Raw genomic sequence first — 12,459 nt, 5'->3', positions numbered from 1 at the left:
TGAATACTGACTACAGAATACAGACTAATACATACTGATGGCTGAATACTAAATACTGATTATAAACTACTGACTAATTAATGAAAACTGTCTACTGATTAACGTAATCATAGTGCAATAAATACTTAAGGATAACTATTGAATATTGATTTTGAAAACTGACAACTGACTAATACATTTTGACTACTGAAAACTGATTATTGCCTACTGACTAATTCTTATGGTATACTAATTAATGTAATAATAGCTTAATGAATGCTGACTGATGACTCATGAATATTGACTTGTAAAAAGTGACAACTGACTTATAAAATACTGAGAATTGGCTAGTATTAACTACTGACCACTGATTTCAATACTAACACTCTAACACTGATTACTTGCCAATATTTTACTGGCTGCAGAATACTGCTTACTGGCTGAATAACAACTAGGGCATCATTCATCAGTATTTTGTTGTAGAGAATTGATTATCAGCAGTTTTAGTCAGTAATCAATTAATTGATCAATTAATCAATACTGAATAACTACTATTTACTGACTATGGACAACAGACTCCGATTCAGTTTTCAGTGTGTTCTGAAGTGGTTAAGCGTTGTGTAAGTGTGTCAGTAGTGTGTTTAGTAAAGATTAAAGGTATGTGTGCAGGTGTGAGTATGGTGAGGAGCGATGGCAGGAACCTGTGCTGGAGGACAGTACTTGGACCGCCTGCTAAAACAGTGCATGCCCTGTCAGCTGGTGTGTGATAACCCTGACCCCCCCACTCGCTGCCTAGACTTCTGTGGTGAGTAACACACTGCTAACAACTCAGAGGCAGAACCAATCAGAATCTTTATTTCAGCTGGGGGTGAGACAACAAGAGCCAAACTCAGAGACATAACCAATCAGAATCTCTATTTCAGTTGGGGGTGAGACAACAGAGAGTCAAACTTAAAGGCAGAACCAATCAAAATCTGTATTTCAGTTGGGGGTGAGACAATAGAGAGCCAAACTCAGAGGCAGAACCAATTTAGAATCTCTATTTCAGTTGGAGGTGGGACAACAAGAGCCAAACTCAGAGACATAACCAATCAGAATCTCTATTTCAGTTGGGGGTGAGACAATAGAGAGTCAAACTCAAAGGCAGAACCAATCAGAATCTTTATTTCAGTTTGGGGTGAGACAAAAGAGAGCCAAACTTAAAGGCAGAACCAATCAGAATCTTTATTTCAGTTTGGGGTGAGACAAAAGAGTGCCAAACTTAAAGGCAGAACCAATCAGAATCTCTATTTCAGTTGGGGGTGAGACAACAGAGAGTCAAACTTAAAGGCAGAACCAATCAAAATCTGTATTTCAGTTGGGGGTGAGACAATAGAGAGCCAAACTCAGAGGCAGAACCAATTTAGAATCTCTATTTCAGTTGGAGGTGGGACAACAAGAGCCAAACTCAGAGACATAACCAATCAGAATCTCTATTTCAGTTGGGGGTGAGACAATAGAGAGTCAAACTCAAAGGCAGAACCAATCAGAATCTTTATTTCAGTTTGGGGTGAGACAAAAGAGAGCCAAACTCAGAGGCAGAACCAATTTAGAATCTCTATTTCAGTTGGAGGTGGGACAACAAGAGCCAAACTCAGAGACATAACCAATCAGAATCTCTATTTCAGCTGGGGGTGGAAGAAAAGAGAGCCAAACTTAAAGGCAGACCCAATCAAAATCTCTATTTCAGTTGGGGATTAGACAATAAAGAGTCAAACTCAGAGGCAGAAACAATCAGAATCTCTATTTTAGTTGTGGGTGAGACAATAGAGAGTCAAACTCAGTGGCAGGACCAATCAGAATCTTTATGTTAGCTGAGGGTGGTACAAAAAAGATCTCAACTCAAAAGCAGAACCAATTAGAATCTCTATTTTCAGCTGGCAGTGGGACAACAGAGAGTCAAACCCAGAGGCAGAAGCAATTAGAATCTCTATTTTCAGCTGGCAGTGGGACAACAGAGAGTCAAACCCAGAGGCAGAACCAATCAGAATCTCTATTTTCGCTAAGGGCGGGACAACAAAGAGTCAAACCCAGAGGCAGAACCAATCAGAGTCTCTATTTCTGCTAGGGGTGAGACAATAAAGAGTCAAACACAGAGGCAGAACCAATCAGAATCTCTATTTTCGCTAAGGGCGGGACAACAAAGAGTCAAACCCAGAGGCAGAACCAATCAGAATCTCTATTTTCGCTAAGGGCGGGACAACAAAGAGTCAAACCCAGAGGCAGAACCAATCAGTATCTTTATTTCCACTAGGAGTGGGACAAAACAAAGAGTCAAACTAAGAGGCAGATCCAATCAGAATCTCTATTTCAGCTGGGGTTGGGACAACAGAGAGTCAAACTTAGAGGCAGAGGTAGAACAATGTTGTTCCCTTCTATTCAGTACTTGGATTAAACTGGTGATGTAGATCATTTGTAATTAAACTGATGAAGATCTGATTTTGTGATCAGTCTCATTACAGCTCTTCTGACTGTCTGTTTACAGTGGCCTTCAGCTGTAAGGCTGTATCTGGGCAGTTCTACGACCAGCTGCTGAAGAAATGCTTGAAATGTTCGGAGCTGTGTGGCCACCACCCCTCAGAGTGCTCACAAGAGTGTCCGAGTAAGTACACAGCGGCCGTGTCCCAAATTCACTCTATGGGCCCTCATCAAGTCAAGTCAAGTAGTTTTAAAGTCAGAAAAAATGAATATTGAATACAAAATACTGGCCTGTATTTACTGACCAATAAATACTGGCAATACTAAATACTGATTATTGACCACTTTTAAATGAATACTGACTACTGAATGCTAAATACTGATTACTGACTAATAAATACTGAATACTAATTACTGACTACTGACGATTATATGCTGACTACAGGCTAATGAACACTGACTGCTGAATATTAAATACTGATTATTGACCACTGCCTAATGAATACTTACCACTAAATACTAAATACTGATTATTGACTACTGCCTAATGAATACTGAATACTAATTACTCACTGTTGATGATTATATGCTAACTACAGACTAATGAACACTGAATACTGAATATTAAATACTGATTATTGACCACTGCCTAATGAATACTTACAACTAAATACTAAATACTGATTATTGACTACTGCCTAACGAATACTGAATACTAATTACTGACTATTGACGATTATTTGCTGACTACAGGCTAATGAACACTGACTACTGAATATTAAATACTGATTACTGACCACTGCCTAATAAATACTTACAACTAAATCCTAAATACTGATTATTGACTACTGACTAATAAATACAGACTACTGAATATTAAATAGTGATTATTGACTACAGACTGATGAATATTTGCTACTGAATGCTAAATACTGATTATTTACCACTGCCAAACTAAACTAAACTAAAAATGGACAAAAATGCAGATACTTGTTTTTTATTGGACAGTGACGATATGTACAGGACATACAGAGGATTGAAATCATGTTACTCTTCTTCCCAAAAGTTACAACAAGTACAGCAAGATAAAATATAAATATAAAAGAACACAATACACTAAATGTACAATACAACAAGGCCACAGATATATACATACTTAAGACAAGAGACACAAGATAATAGTGCAATAGTGAGGGGGATCATTGTAAATGGGACCAATATAAACATTAGTGCAAAAATATAGAGGTATAAAAGCTTAAGGCTTAAGGGTAAAGTGAATGAATGCATACAGTTCTTTAAATGTCACAGTTGTAAAAGGAAAAAAAAGTTTGCACCTGCATTGTTTAAATAGCAACAGTGCTTGTGAATATATCGAAGACACACTGACACGCCACAAATCAAGCTGTGTGTTGCACTAAAGTGACTGGAGATTGCAAAAATAGGTCCCTATATGTTTTACATAATTGAGGCAGTAGTGATTACTGCTAATAAGTCCATGAAACATTGTTAACAACTCAAAATTTTCACCTTTTAAAGCGTTCTTCATCACAGTTTCCAATATCTCACACTCAATTCTCTCTGTCTACAGCTCGTGCTCCCACACCTGGAATCACAAGGCCTGGCAGCATCACTGCACTGCAGCCACGTGACCCCAGGGGGAGCCACAGGCCCAGAGAAGTGCCCCACTCAGAGGTGCTGGTGTACGCTCTGCTGGGCCTGTGTCTGGCCATGCTGCTGGGGACTGTGCTGGTGGCCCTGCTGGTGCTGCTGAGGAGAGCCAGGGGGCAGAAGGAGGACCAGGGGGAGAAGGTCCAGCAGCCAGACGGACACAGCCAGACATCTAAAGGTACCCTGTCGGCTCTGAAAAAACGAGAATGTTGTCTGTTATGTTTTATGGTAGAACATCAGCCTCCGCTGCAGAATCATACAAATATATATATATATATATATATATATATATATATATATATATATATATATATATATATATATATATATATATATATAAATAATATCTCAAAAAAGTTACTTTATTTCAGTGTTTCATTTCAAAACACAGATACACAGAGTGATCTATTTTAAGCATTTATTTATTTTTTTGTTGATGATTATGGTTTACAGGCAATGACATTCTCAGAAAATGTGAATATTATATAAGACCAATTGGCACTTTTGGCAGTGTGGGCAGTGTGCCAAGTCCTGCTGGAAAATGAAATCTGCTACTCCATAAAAGTTGTAAGATTTGTAAGGGAAAACACTGCGCTGACTTTGGATGAACACAGTGGATCAACACCAGCAGATGACATGACTCTCCAAACCATCACTGATTGGTGGAAACTTCACACTAGACCTCGATCAGCTTGGACTGTGTGTCTCTCCACTCTTCCTCCAGACTCTGCTCGGTCAGAAGCCACGTAAAATCGAACAAGCCTATTAACATCACAGTTTTTACAACATACAAAACAACCAATGAGAACACTTCAAGTACTGAAGACTCAATTCCACACGTCCTTTAAAATTTATAAACACAGCCAGTCATCAATTTTAACAAGAAAAGACATTTAGGCAAAAACACATGCAGAGGAAAAAACAACACCATCAACACCAAAATCATTTCCATAATTTTCCCCAAAAAACTCTTTTTGTATAAAAATACACTCAGGAAATACACTTTTAAGATCTTTTAAGAAAATATTTTTTCTTTTTTGCTTTGTATTTTCCTCTCTTTGTGTATTTTGTATTGTTCAATACCCTCCAAAAAAAAAAAAAAAAACAAGAAATAGAATTTTTTTCTGCAGTAAAATTACTTTCTAAAAAAAATGAGGGTTTTAAAATCTCCTACAGGTCACTCGGAGAAGCTGCCTGTTTTCTCTCTGCCCCACTTCATAATATAAGATCAGTAACAGGAATCAACCCAAATTCTACAGGCTTGAAAATATATGTTAAAACTAGAATGGCCTTTTTTCTTTACAATTTCTTGTCACAAGGTTAGTTAAGTAATTTTTTCTCAATCAAGTCTCTACTGTATGTTCTGTAGTTCTGTCTTTTAATTATGTTAGTTCTAACACTATAATAAAAAATACATGGTTTTCTTCACAGACTGCCTCATGGCGGACGCTGCGACTCAGGAAGGCGGCGCAGAGGCCCCTGACAGACCCCTGGCGACAGAAACCTGCGTGCATTGCTTCGCTGAGCAGACGGGAACTATGTACCAGCAGGCCATTCCACGATTCCTCAACGGAGACCCCCACCACCATCACCACCACAACTACTGCTCTAACGGCCTGGTCCACGGCCATGCTGTCAGGAACACGTGCGAGCGGGACGGCACGCTCAGGATCATTTGCTCGCCCACGCAGACCAGCATGTGAGAGCGGGACCCAGAAACAGCAGCTGGTTTTAGACTGGGAGCCGTCTGAGCTCGCTCAGAACACAGGAACTGAAGAACATTAGACCTTGGGTGGTGTGCATCATAGAGTGTTGGCAAGTTTTGGCATTGTGTGATCATTTAGGCCTTCAAAAAACATACACTACCGGTCAGAAGTTTTAGAACAACCCCAATTGTTTAGTAGTCCAGTAGCAAAAAGTGCAGTATGACCCAAACAACCTGCTTTCTTTCTAATTATTCTCTTCACTTCTGAAACTGAGACTTAGTACAATCATGTTAATCTGTGCTAAAGGCTAAAGCTGTTTCCATGTGGGTCAGTCAGACGTCCAAGAGTCTTTTGAAGGTGTAGGAAACAGTACTCACCTCTCTCTGTCTTTATCTGTAATTTCTCTTCTAAAGAAAACACTTTTACTTTTAATAGATTCAGAGGTATGTGTTTCTGTGTCTTTTGTGTGAATGTGTGTAAGTGCTGCAGTAACAGCAGTAACAACACCTGTCCCAATACTGCTTTGACAATTTGACATACTGTTTTATAATTTCTAAAACTATTTTTATTGCCAATCAATTAATTGTATCCTGTTTCTTTTTTTTTATTTTATTTTTGTTTGTTTGTTTTTTACACAATATACTTTACATCATATTAATATTTTTCTTTTTTCACAATTCACATTTTTGTTTTAGTTTTTAGCTAAAGTTTAACTGTAGTTTTAACTGCTAGCAGTTAATGCTCCAGCCTTAGTGCTGGAGAAATTTAGGAGTCTAAGCTTACTGTAAATAATCGGAAGCGCCTTACTCACCTAAAACAGTGTTCAGAAGAGAAATATGTGTAGATTAACATCCAGTGCTCCCTTGACTTTAAAAGAAATTTAAGGTTTTTTTTTTTTTTAAGAATTAGTTTTGTTTACTTAGTTAGATCCCCACCACAACCCAGCGACAAGACCTGCTGAATTAGAAGAAATACCTGTTGACACCTTTATTCTTTACTAGTCTAACATAATGCTCCTTATAATCAGGTGTACCTTATGTATGAAAATAGACGTTAATTGATAGTTCGCCCTATAAGCCGGTGCACCTTATAGTTAAAAAAAAATACAGATACATAGTATATAATTCTATATCATAGAATACTACAATATTTTTGATTACTAAATAATGCATTACATTTTTATATTGCATATATCACAACCCATCACTTATCGAGCTATAATTACATTACTTTTTGGTATTATTGTAATTACATATATATTTTTATACGATAAAATATTACATTATATTACTTTTATATAGCTTTACATTTATACAGCTAATGGAGGTCAGTAAATTGTATAAACTCACTGTATCCTCAGTTTTATCAGAATTCCTAGACAAACCAGATCACACAAGAGTTTTTCTTCAGTTTTTCATTGATTTGTTTTACATACATACATATGATACATACGTACATACTATACATACATACATCATTACATTTATAAACCCCCTCCCCCCCAGTCTTTTACAATCCAGTTTAGACAGCATGCCAAGGTTAAGTACTGATTCAGTACACACACACGCACTCACAGTCACACACACACTCACACATACACGCACAGACAACGCCACACACACACAGGCACTGACATACTGCATACTCCAGCATGCGCACACACTACTCAAACACAATCTCTCTCAAACACACACACACACACAGAAATGGAGCAACAGGTATCGGGGGTAACACTGCTCAGTCATGTCACGCCAGGTGTCCACCGTGCAAAACGTGACGAGACGCCTTCATGATCAACACTTTCACTTCTTATGAGAAACACACACAGTTCAAACAGCAGTGCTTCTTACAGGACAACTCCACCCACTATTAGAATTCTCATTTTTTTTTAAATGCAATGTTAAAGGTGAACTCATTACGAGTGAGGGTTTGGTGTAAAATTGTGGTTCAGTGTAGAGAAATTTGAAATCTGTCAAAAAACACATTATGAACAGTTTGTAGCACTTATATCCAAAAGACATGAAAAAAAACAAACATATTTATCAGCTTGAGATGGCAACTGCGCTTGTGCAGATCTCCACATCAAGGAGAGCTTCTGAACTGGCACGCTGTTCCTCGTCCACTCGGAACTTAAAGGCCAAATTATACTTCTGGATCAAACCTATGACAAAGCATATGTGAACTTTGTTGCCACAAACACAGCACAAATATACAACAAATATTGACTTAATAAACCTAAATCAATCAGTTATTTTTAATTGGTCGTGTCCAAGTCTTTTTTAGAAGAGTCAAATTACTGAAAATACTTAAAAAAAAATCATGAACAGCATTTGGTTCCATAATGCACAAGAAATGTGCGTTTTCAGCTCAAGGGTGGCTACTGCACTTGGGCAGATCTCCACATTAAGAGAGAGGCTCCCCCATTAGCATGCTGTCCCTCCTCCACTCAGAACGTAAATGCTGCATGTAGAATTATACGCATATAGGCATCAGTCGCCCTTGAATACAAAACAAATATAGCAACAAACATACTTTTTAAACAACACGTTGACTTAAGAAGTGAGCTGACTGGTTCATTTTGTTGCCGGATGGGAAATTATCCTTGAATGGATGGTGGGTGGAGCATTAAAAGTATTCCTAGTCACATTTTAACCAGTGGCTGATCTCCTAATTAATAATGTCTATACTTTATTAAACCTGATTCAGCTTTGATACTAAATCTGAGGGCTCAGATAACTATAATGGGGTCTGTATTTACGGGTTCCATGTTGGCCCCACATACAGATTTAAGGACAGACCCAATCAGGGTCATGAGAATGCGCAAAACCACTGGAAGCCCATGCCCACAACTGGAACATACCTAGGCTACGTTCTACTCATCTGAGCCCCATATAAGTATGTTGGCTGAGGTGGATGATTACAGATAACTGGGTTGTTGGTATTTGATCGATTGGATGATTTGATTGGATGTTATGGGCTTTTGTGGGCTCTTTTTTTAATAGTCTATGGAAATTAAAACAGGCTTTGGAAAGAGCTGAATTTCTTTGTTTGATAGATGCAATGGTATCTTAGGTGGCTGCTATGGTATTCTTTGCACCAGAGACCAAAATATGTTTGGCTCCATAATGCACAAACAATTGTCAGCTTGGGATAACTACTGTGCCTGTGCAGACCACCACATCAAGGGAGATCTGAAAATTCATTTGTTTGATAGATGCAATGGTATCTCAGGTGGTTGCTATGGTATTCTTATATAAAAAATAAATGAAAATAAATGGAACAACCTTCCTCAAACCCACCAGTAACCCATATTGGTCTTATGAGTTTTCATTGGAATGTTGATGATGGTAAACTAGTAGAAAATCTGAACAAATAGGTTTTATCTTAGGACTATTTTTAACCATGTATCTCTTCATTTTAAATAATATGCAATTTTTAAAACACTTTTTAGACCCAAAACCTTCCGAACTCCTTCTGAAACGTATTATAATAAACTTAAATTTGGTGTAATAACTTTGAATGAGAGAGCTTTTAATAGTCTCACACCAAACCCACTCTAAATTATGCAGATTATGCATCACAATTATGCAGAGAACTGTGGAAAATGGGTGGAGTTGCTCTACAAGAAGTGAAGAAATTATCATCACAGATTAACACAAACAGGGGCGTGTGTGAGGGCGGAGCAAGAATCGTAAACAAGAATTCAGTGACTTATAAAAATATATGTAAATATACATATGATATATTTCCCTGCTCTAAACTGAAAAGGAAAAGCGGGAGGAACGAGGGGAACGGCGTCAGAGCGCCCAACGATCTCGCTCACGGCTCCTCCCACTCACGCTCTGCTACTCCACTCATCCAATCAGAGACAGGAGAAACAGAAGCATGTTCCGGACGTACAGTTATACAGTATCAAACTCAAATTCACAGATGATTAAAAAAAAAAAAAGAAACTATCAATAATGACCACATTTAATACCATAGTTCTTCTCTTGCTGCCATTCAGACTAACTCTGCATCAACAAACACCATAAAAAAAGAGAGAGAGATTTAAAACAAAGGAATCTTCCCTCGTCGCCGTGATTCCTGAAATGCTTGGTCACTCTGAGGTCAGGAGGGAGGACAGAACAGAATGAGTGGAAAACACGAGTCTGAGTGGACACGCCCTCCCCCCTGCCCGCTGGTCAGCAGAAAGAAGGACGAGTCCACCGGCTCTAGGCTCTCCCTCACTTCACGCTTTCGGCTGAGAAGATCTGGGAGCTCAGTGCAGACGGGTTCACTGTGGGTTCTTCTTCTCTCTGATTATTAAAGTAACGCGTAATATTGACTGCTTTACTCCACTTCCACCACTCACAAGACGAGAGAGCACGCGAGAGTGCGAGGGAGAGTGAGAGAGAGCGAGTGAGACAGACAAAAAGAGAGAGAGAGAGAGTTCTGCTTCAGCTGTGTTACTTCTTCAACCCTCGATTCTTCTCTTCACCCCCCCTCACTCTCAGGGTCCACTTCAGGGGTCTCCCCTCTAATCTGATTTCAGACATTATTCATATTCGAGGAACTGTTTGTGATAAAACAACAGGTACCTGCAAAACACAAAATAATGAATATAATAATAATAATCAATCATCATCATCATCATCATCATCATCATCATCATCATCATCATCATCATCATCATAATAATAATAATAATAATAATAATAATAATAATAAATTGTATTGTGTTTCTAATAAGGTGACCAGTGAATGGAAGCACATGAGGGTAGGTGTTTCTAATAAAGTGGCCAATGAGTGGAAGCATGTGAGGTTAGGTGTTTCTAATAAAGTGGCCAGTGAGTGGAAGCATGTGAGGTTAGGTGTTTCTAATAAAGTGGCCAGTGAGTGGACGTACATTAGGATAGATAGGTGTTTCTAATAAAGTGGCCAGTAAGTGGAAGCATGTGAGGTTAGGTGTTTCTAATAAAGTGGCCAGTGAGTGGAAGCATGTGAGGTTAGGTGTTTCTAATAAAGTGACCAGTGAGTGGAAGCATGTGAGGTTAGGTGTTTCTAATAAAGTGGCCAGTGAGTGGAAGCATGTGAGGTTAGGTGTTTGTAATAAAGTGGCCAATGAGTGGACGTACATTAGGATAGATAGGTGTTTCTAATAAAGTGGCTAGTCAATGGAAGCACATGGACGTACATTAGGATAGACAGATAGGTGTTTTTGATAAAGTGAGTGAGTGGACACACATGAAAATGAGAATAGGTGTTTCTAATAAAGTGGCCAGTTAGGGGAAGCATATGGGGGTAGGTGTTTCTAATAAAGTGGCCAGTAAACGGAAGAACATGAGCATAGATAGGTGTTTCTAATAAAGTGGCCAGTGAGTGGACGTACATTAGGATAAATAGGTGTTTCTTTTAAAGTGGCCAGTGATCAGAAAAAACGTGAGCATATATAGGTGTTTCTAAAAGTGGCCAGTGAGTGAACGCACATGAGGATAGGTGTTTCTAATAAAGTGGCCAGTCAGGGCAGGTGAGTTTATTGAACAGTTGTGGCAGTGCCAGTATTCCTAATAATAAATGAACGCTAAGTTTTTGGAACTAGCAGAACAAAAGATCTGCTGGGTTCTGCTGATCAGTCGTTGTTCAGCAGGCTGTGCAGTAAAGATCTGCTTTAGGTCAGAGTGAAACTCACCCTTCACTGTCCAGCACATCCTTAATGCTGGCTTTAGTGATGATGGCGTCATCACATTTAAACCATTGGTCCTTATGCTGGCGGATAAACGTGGTGTAGTGACCGCTCTCCAACGTGCCCTGATGATTCACTACTGCAAACAGAGCATACCTGCGGACAGATTGATAATTACATATCCCAGTGATCCCAATAGTAAAGTGGAAATTTCAGTGTGCGTGTGCACAAGTGTGTGTGTGTGTGTGTGTGTGATGTCAGCAGGGGTCACTTACTTGTTGTCATTGTTTAGTGTGTCTACAGGCTGCTGGTACTGTCCATTCATCCGGCTCTCTTTACTGTCAACCACACAACATCAGTAATATCAGTAACACAGTGACATAGTCTTTATAGCACTAAAGCAGACAGATATTTCAAAACAGAGGCATATGCTACTTCCTAAAGTGGATTGATACCTACATTACTAAAGTGGATTTACTAATCTTGTAGTCCTAAGGTGGTTTGATACCTATAGTACTACAGTGGATAAGTACTTGTAGTCCTAAAGTGGATTACTACTTGTAGTCCTAAAGTGAATAGTACAAAGGTGGATTAGTATCAACCAGAGACTGTAAAAAAGATGGACGCTGTGTCGCCGTTCCTATTCATTCAATGAAAATGAAGCCAAAATCTTCTGTGTTGTTCCATTTTGGCGATCCTGAAACCCGATTCTGCGTAGTAGAGACCAGAGGAGGGAGAAAGACTGTGTAGAGACAGCCTACTCATTTAAATAACCCCGCCCCTGAGGGCTGCCTCGAGGTCACAGGCTGCAGATTGGAGCAGAGCGGAGCTGACAGTCTGTTATTGGTCCCGCCCATAACCAGCCCTATTACAATAACCACACCTTTTTGAATAGAGCTGAATTACGTTTTAAAAAACGAATTTTGTGGGGATATAAAAATTTGACAATATAAGCAGAGGTTACACTAGCTGTTGCATTTAAAT

The 12,459-nt window shown here is 38.9% G+C and overlaps 2 protein-coding genes across 3 annotated transcripts in view; one reads left to right on the top strand and one right to left on the bottom strand.

Moving 5' to 3' along the window:
* The first annotated feature begins 652 nt into the window (after nt 1–652).
* LOC111192411 (tumor necrosis factor receptor superfamily member 13B) lies at nt 653–5,807 on the top strand. Its single transcript, XM_022669423.2, has 4 exons — nt 653–784; nt 2,504–2,620; nt 4,025–4,282; nt 5,536–5,807. Exons 1-4 carry the CDS (start codon nt 670–672, stop codon nt 5,805–5,807), a joined length of 762 nt encoding a protein of 253 aa, XP_022525144.1. The 5' UTR covers nt 653–669.
* Nucleotides 5,808–7,209: 1,402 nt separating this feature from the next.
* usp22 (ubiquitin specific peptidase 22) overlaps nt 7,210–12,459 on the bottom strand; it is a 43,941-nt gene continuing 38,691 nt past the window's right edge. For both annotated transcript variants that reach the window (XM_022669327.2, XM_022669326.2), the window contains exons 11-13: nt 11,751–11,813; nt 11,482–11,631; nt 7,210–10,390 (exon numbers count right to left, since the gene is read on the bottom strand). In XM_022669327.2, coding sequence (XP_022525048.1) covers nt 10,348–10,390; nt 11,482–11,631; nt 11,751–11,813 — 256 coding nt within the window. In that variant the 3' untranslated portion in view covers nt 7,210–10,347. The remainder of the gene's footprint in view (nt 10,391–11,481; nt 11,632–11,750; nt 11,814–12,459) is intronic.

Source organism: Astyanax mexicanus, chromosome 15 (genome assembly GCF_023375975.1).
Source record: "Astyanax mexicanus isolate ESR-SI-001 chromosome 15, AstMex3_surface, whole genome shotgun sequence".
NCBI classification, from domain to species: Eukaryota; Metazoa; Chordata; class Actinopteri; order Characiformes; family Acestrorhamphidae; genus Astyanax; species Astyanax mexicanus.
Note: the sequence above shows the minus strand (reverse complement) of the source record. Positions and strands in the feature narration are given on the sequence as shown.

Coding starts and splice junctions, on each gene's coding strand:
- LOC111192411 (XM_022669423.2), top strand. CDS start 670: ATGGCAGGAACCTGTGCTGGAGGACAGTACTTGGACCGCCTGCTAAAA. Junction 785..2,503: donor TCGCTGCCTAGACTTCTGTG/GTGAGTAACACA, acceptor GTCTGTTTACAG/TGGCCTTCAGCTGTAAGGCT. Junction 2,621..4,024: donor GTGCTCACAAGAGTGTCCGA/GTAAGTACACAG, acceptor CTCTGTCTACAG/CTCGTGCTCCCACACCTGGA.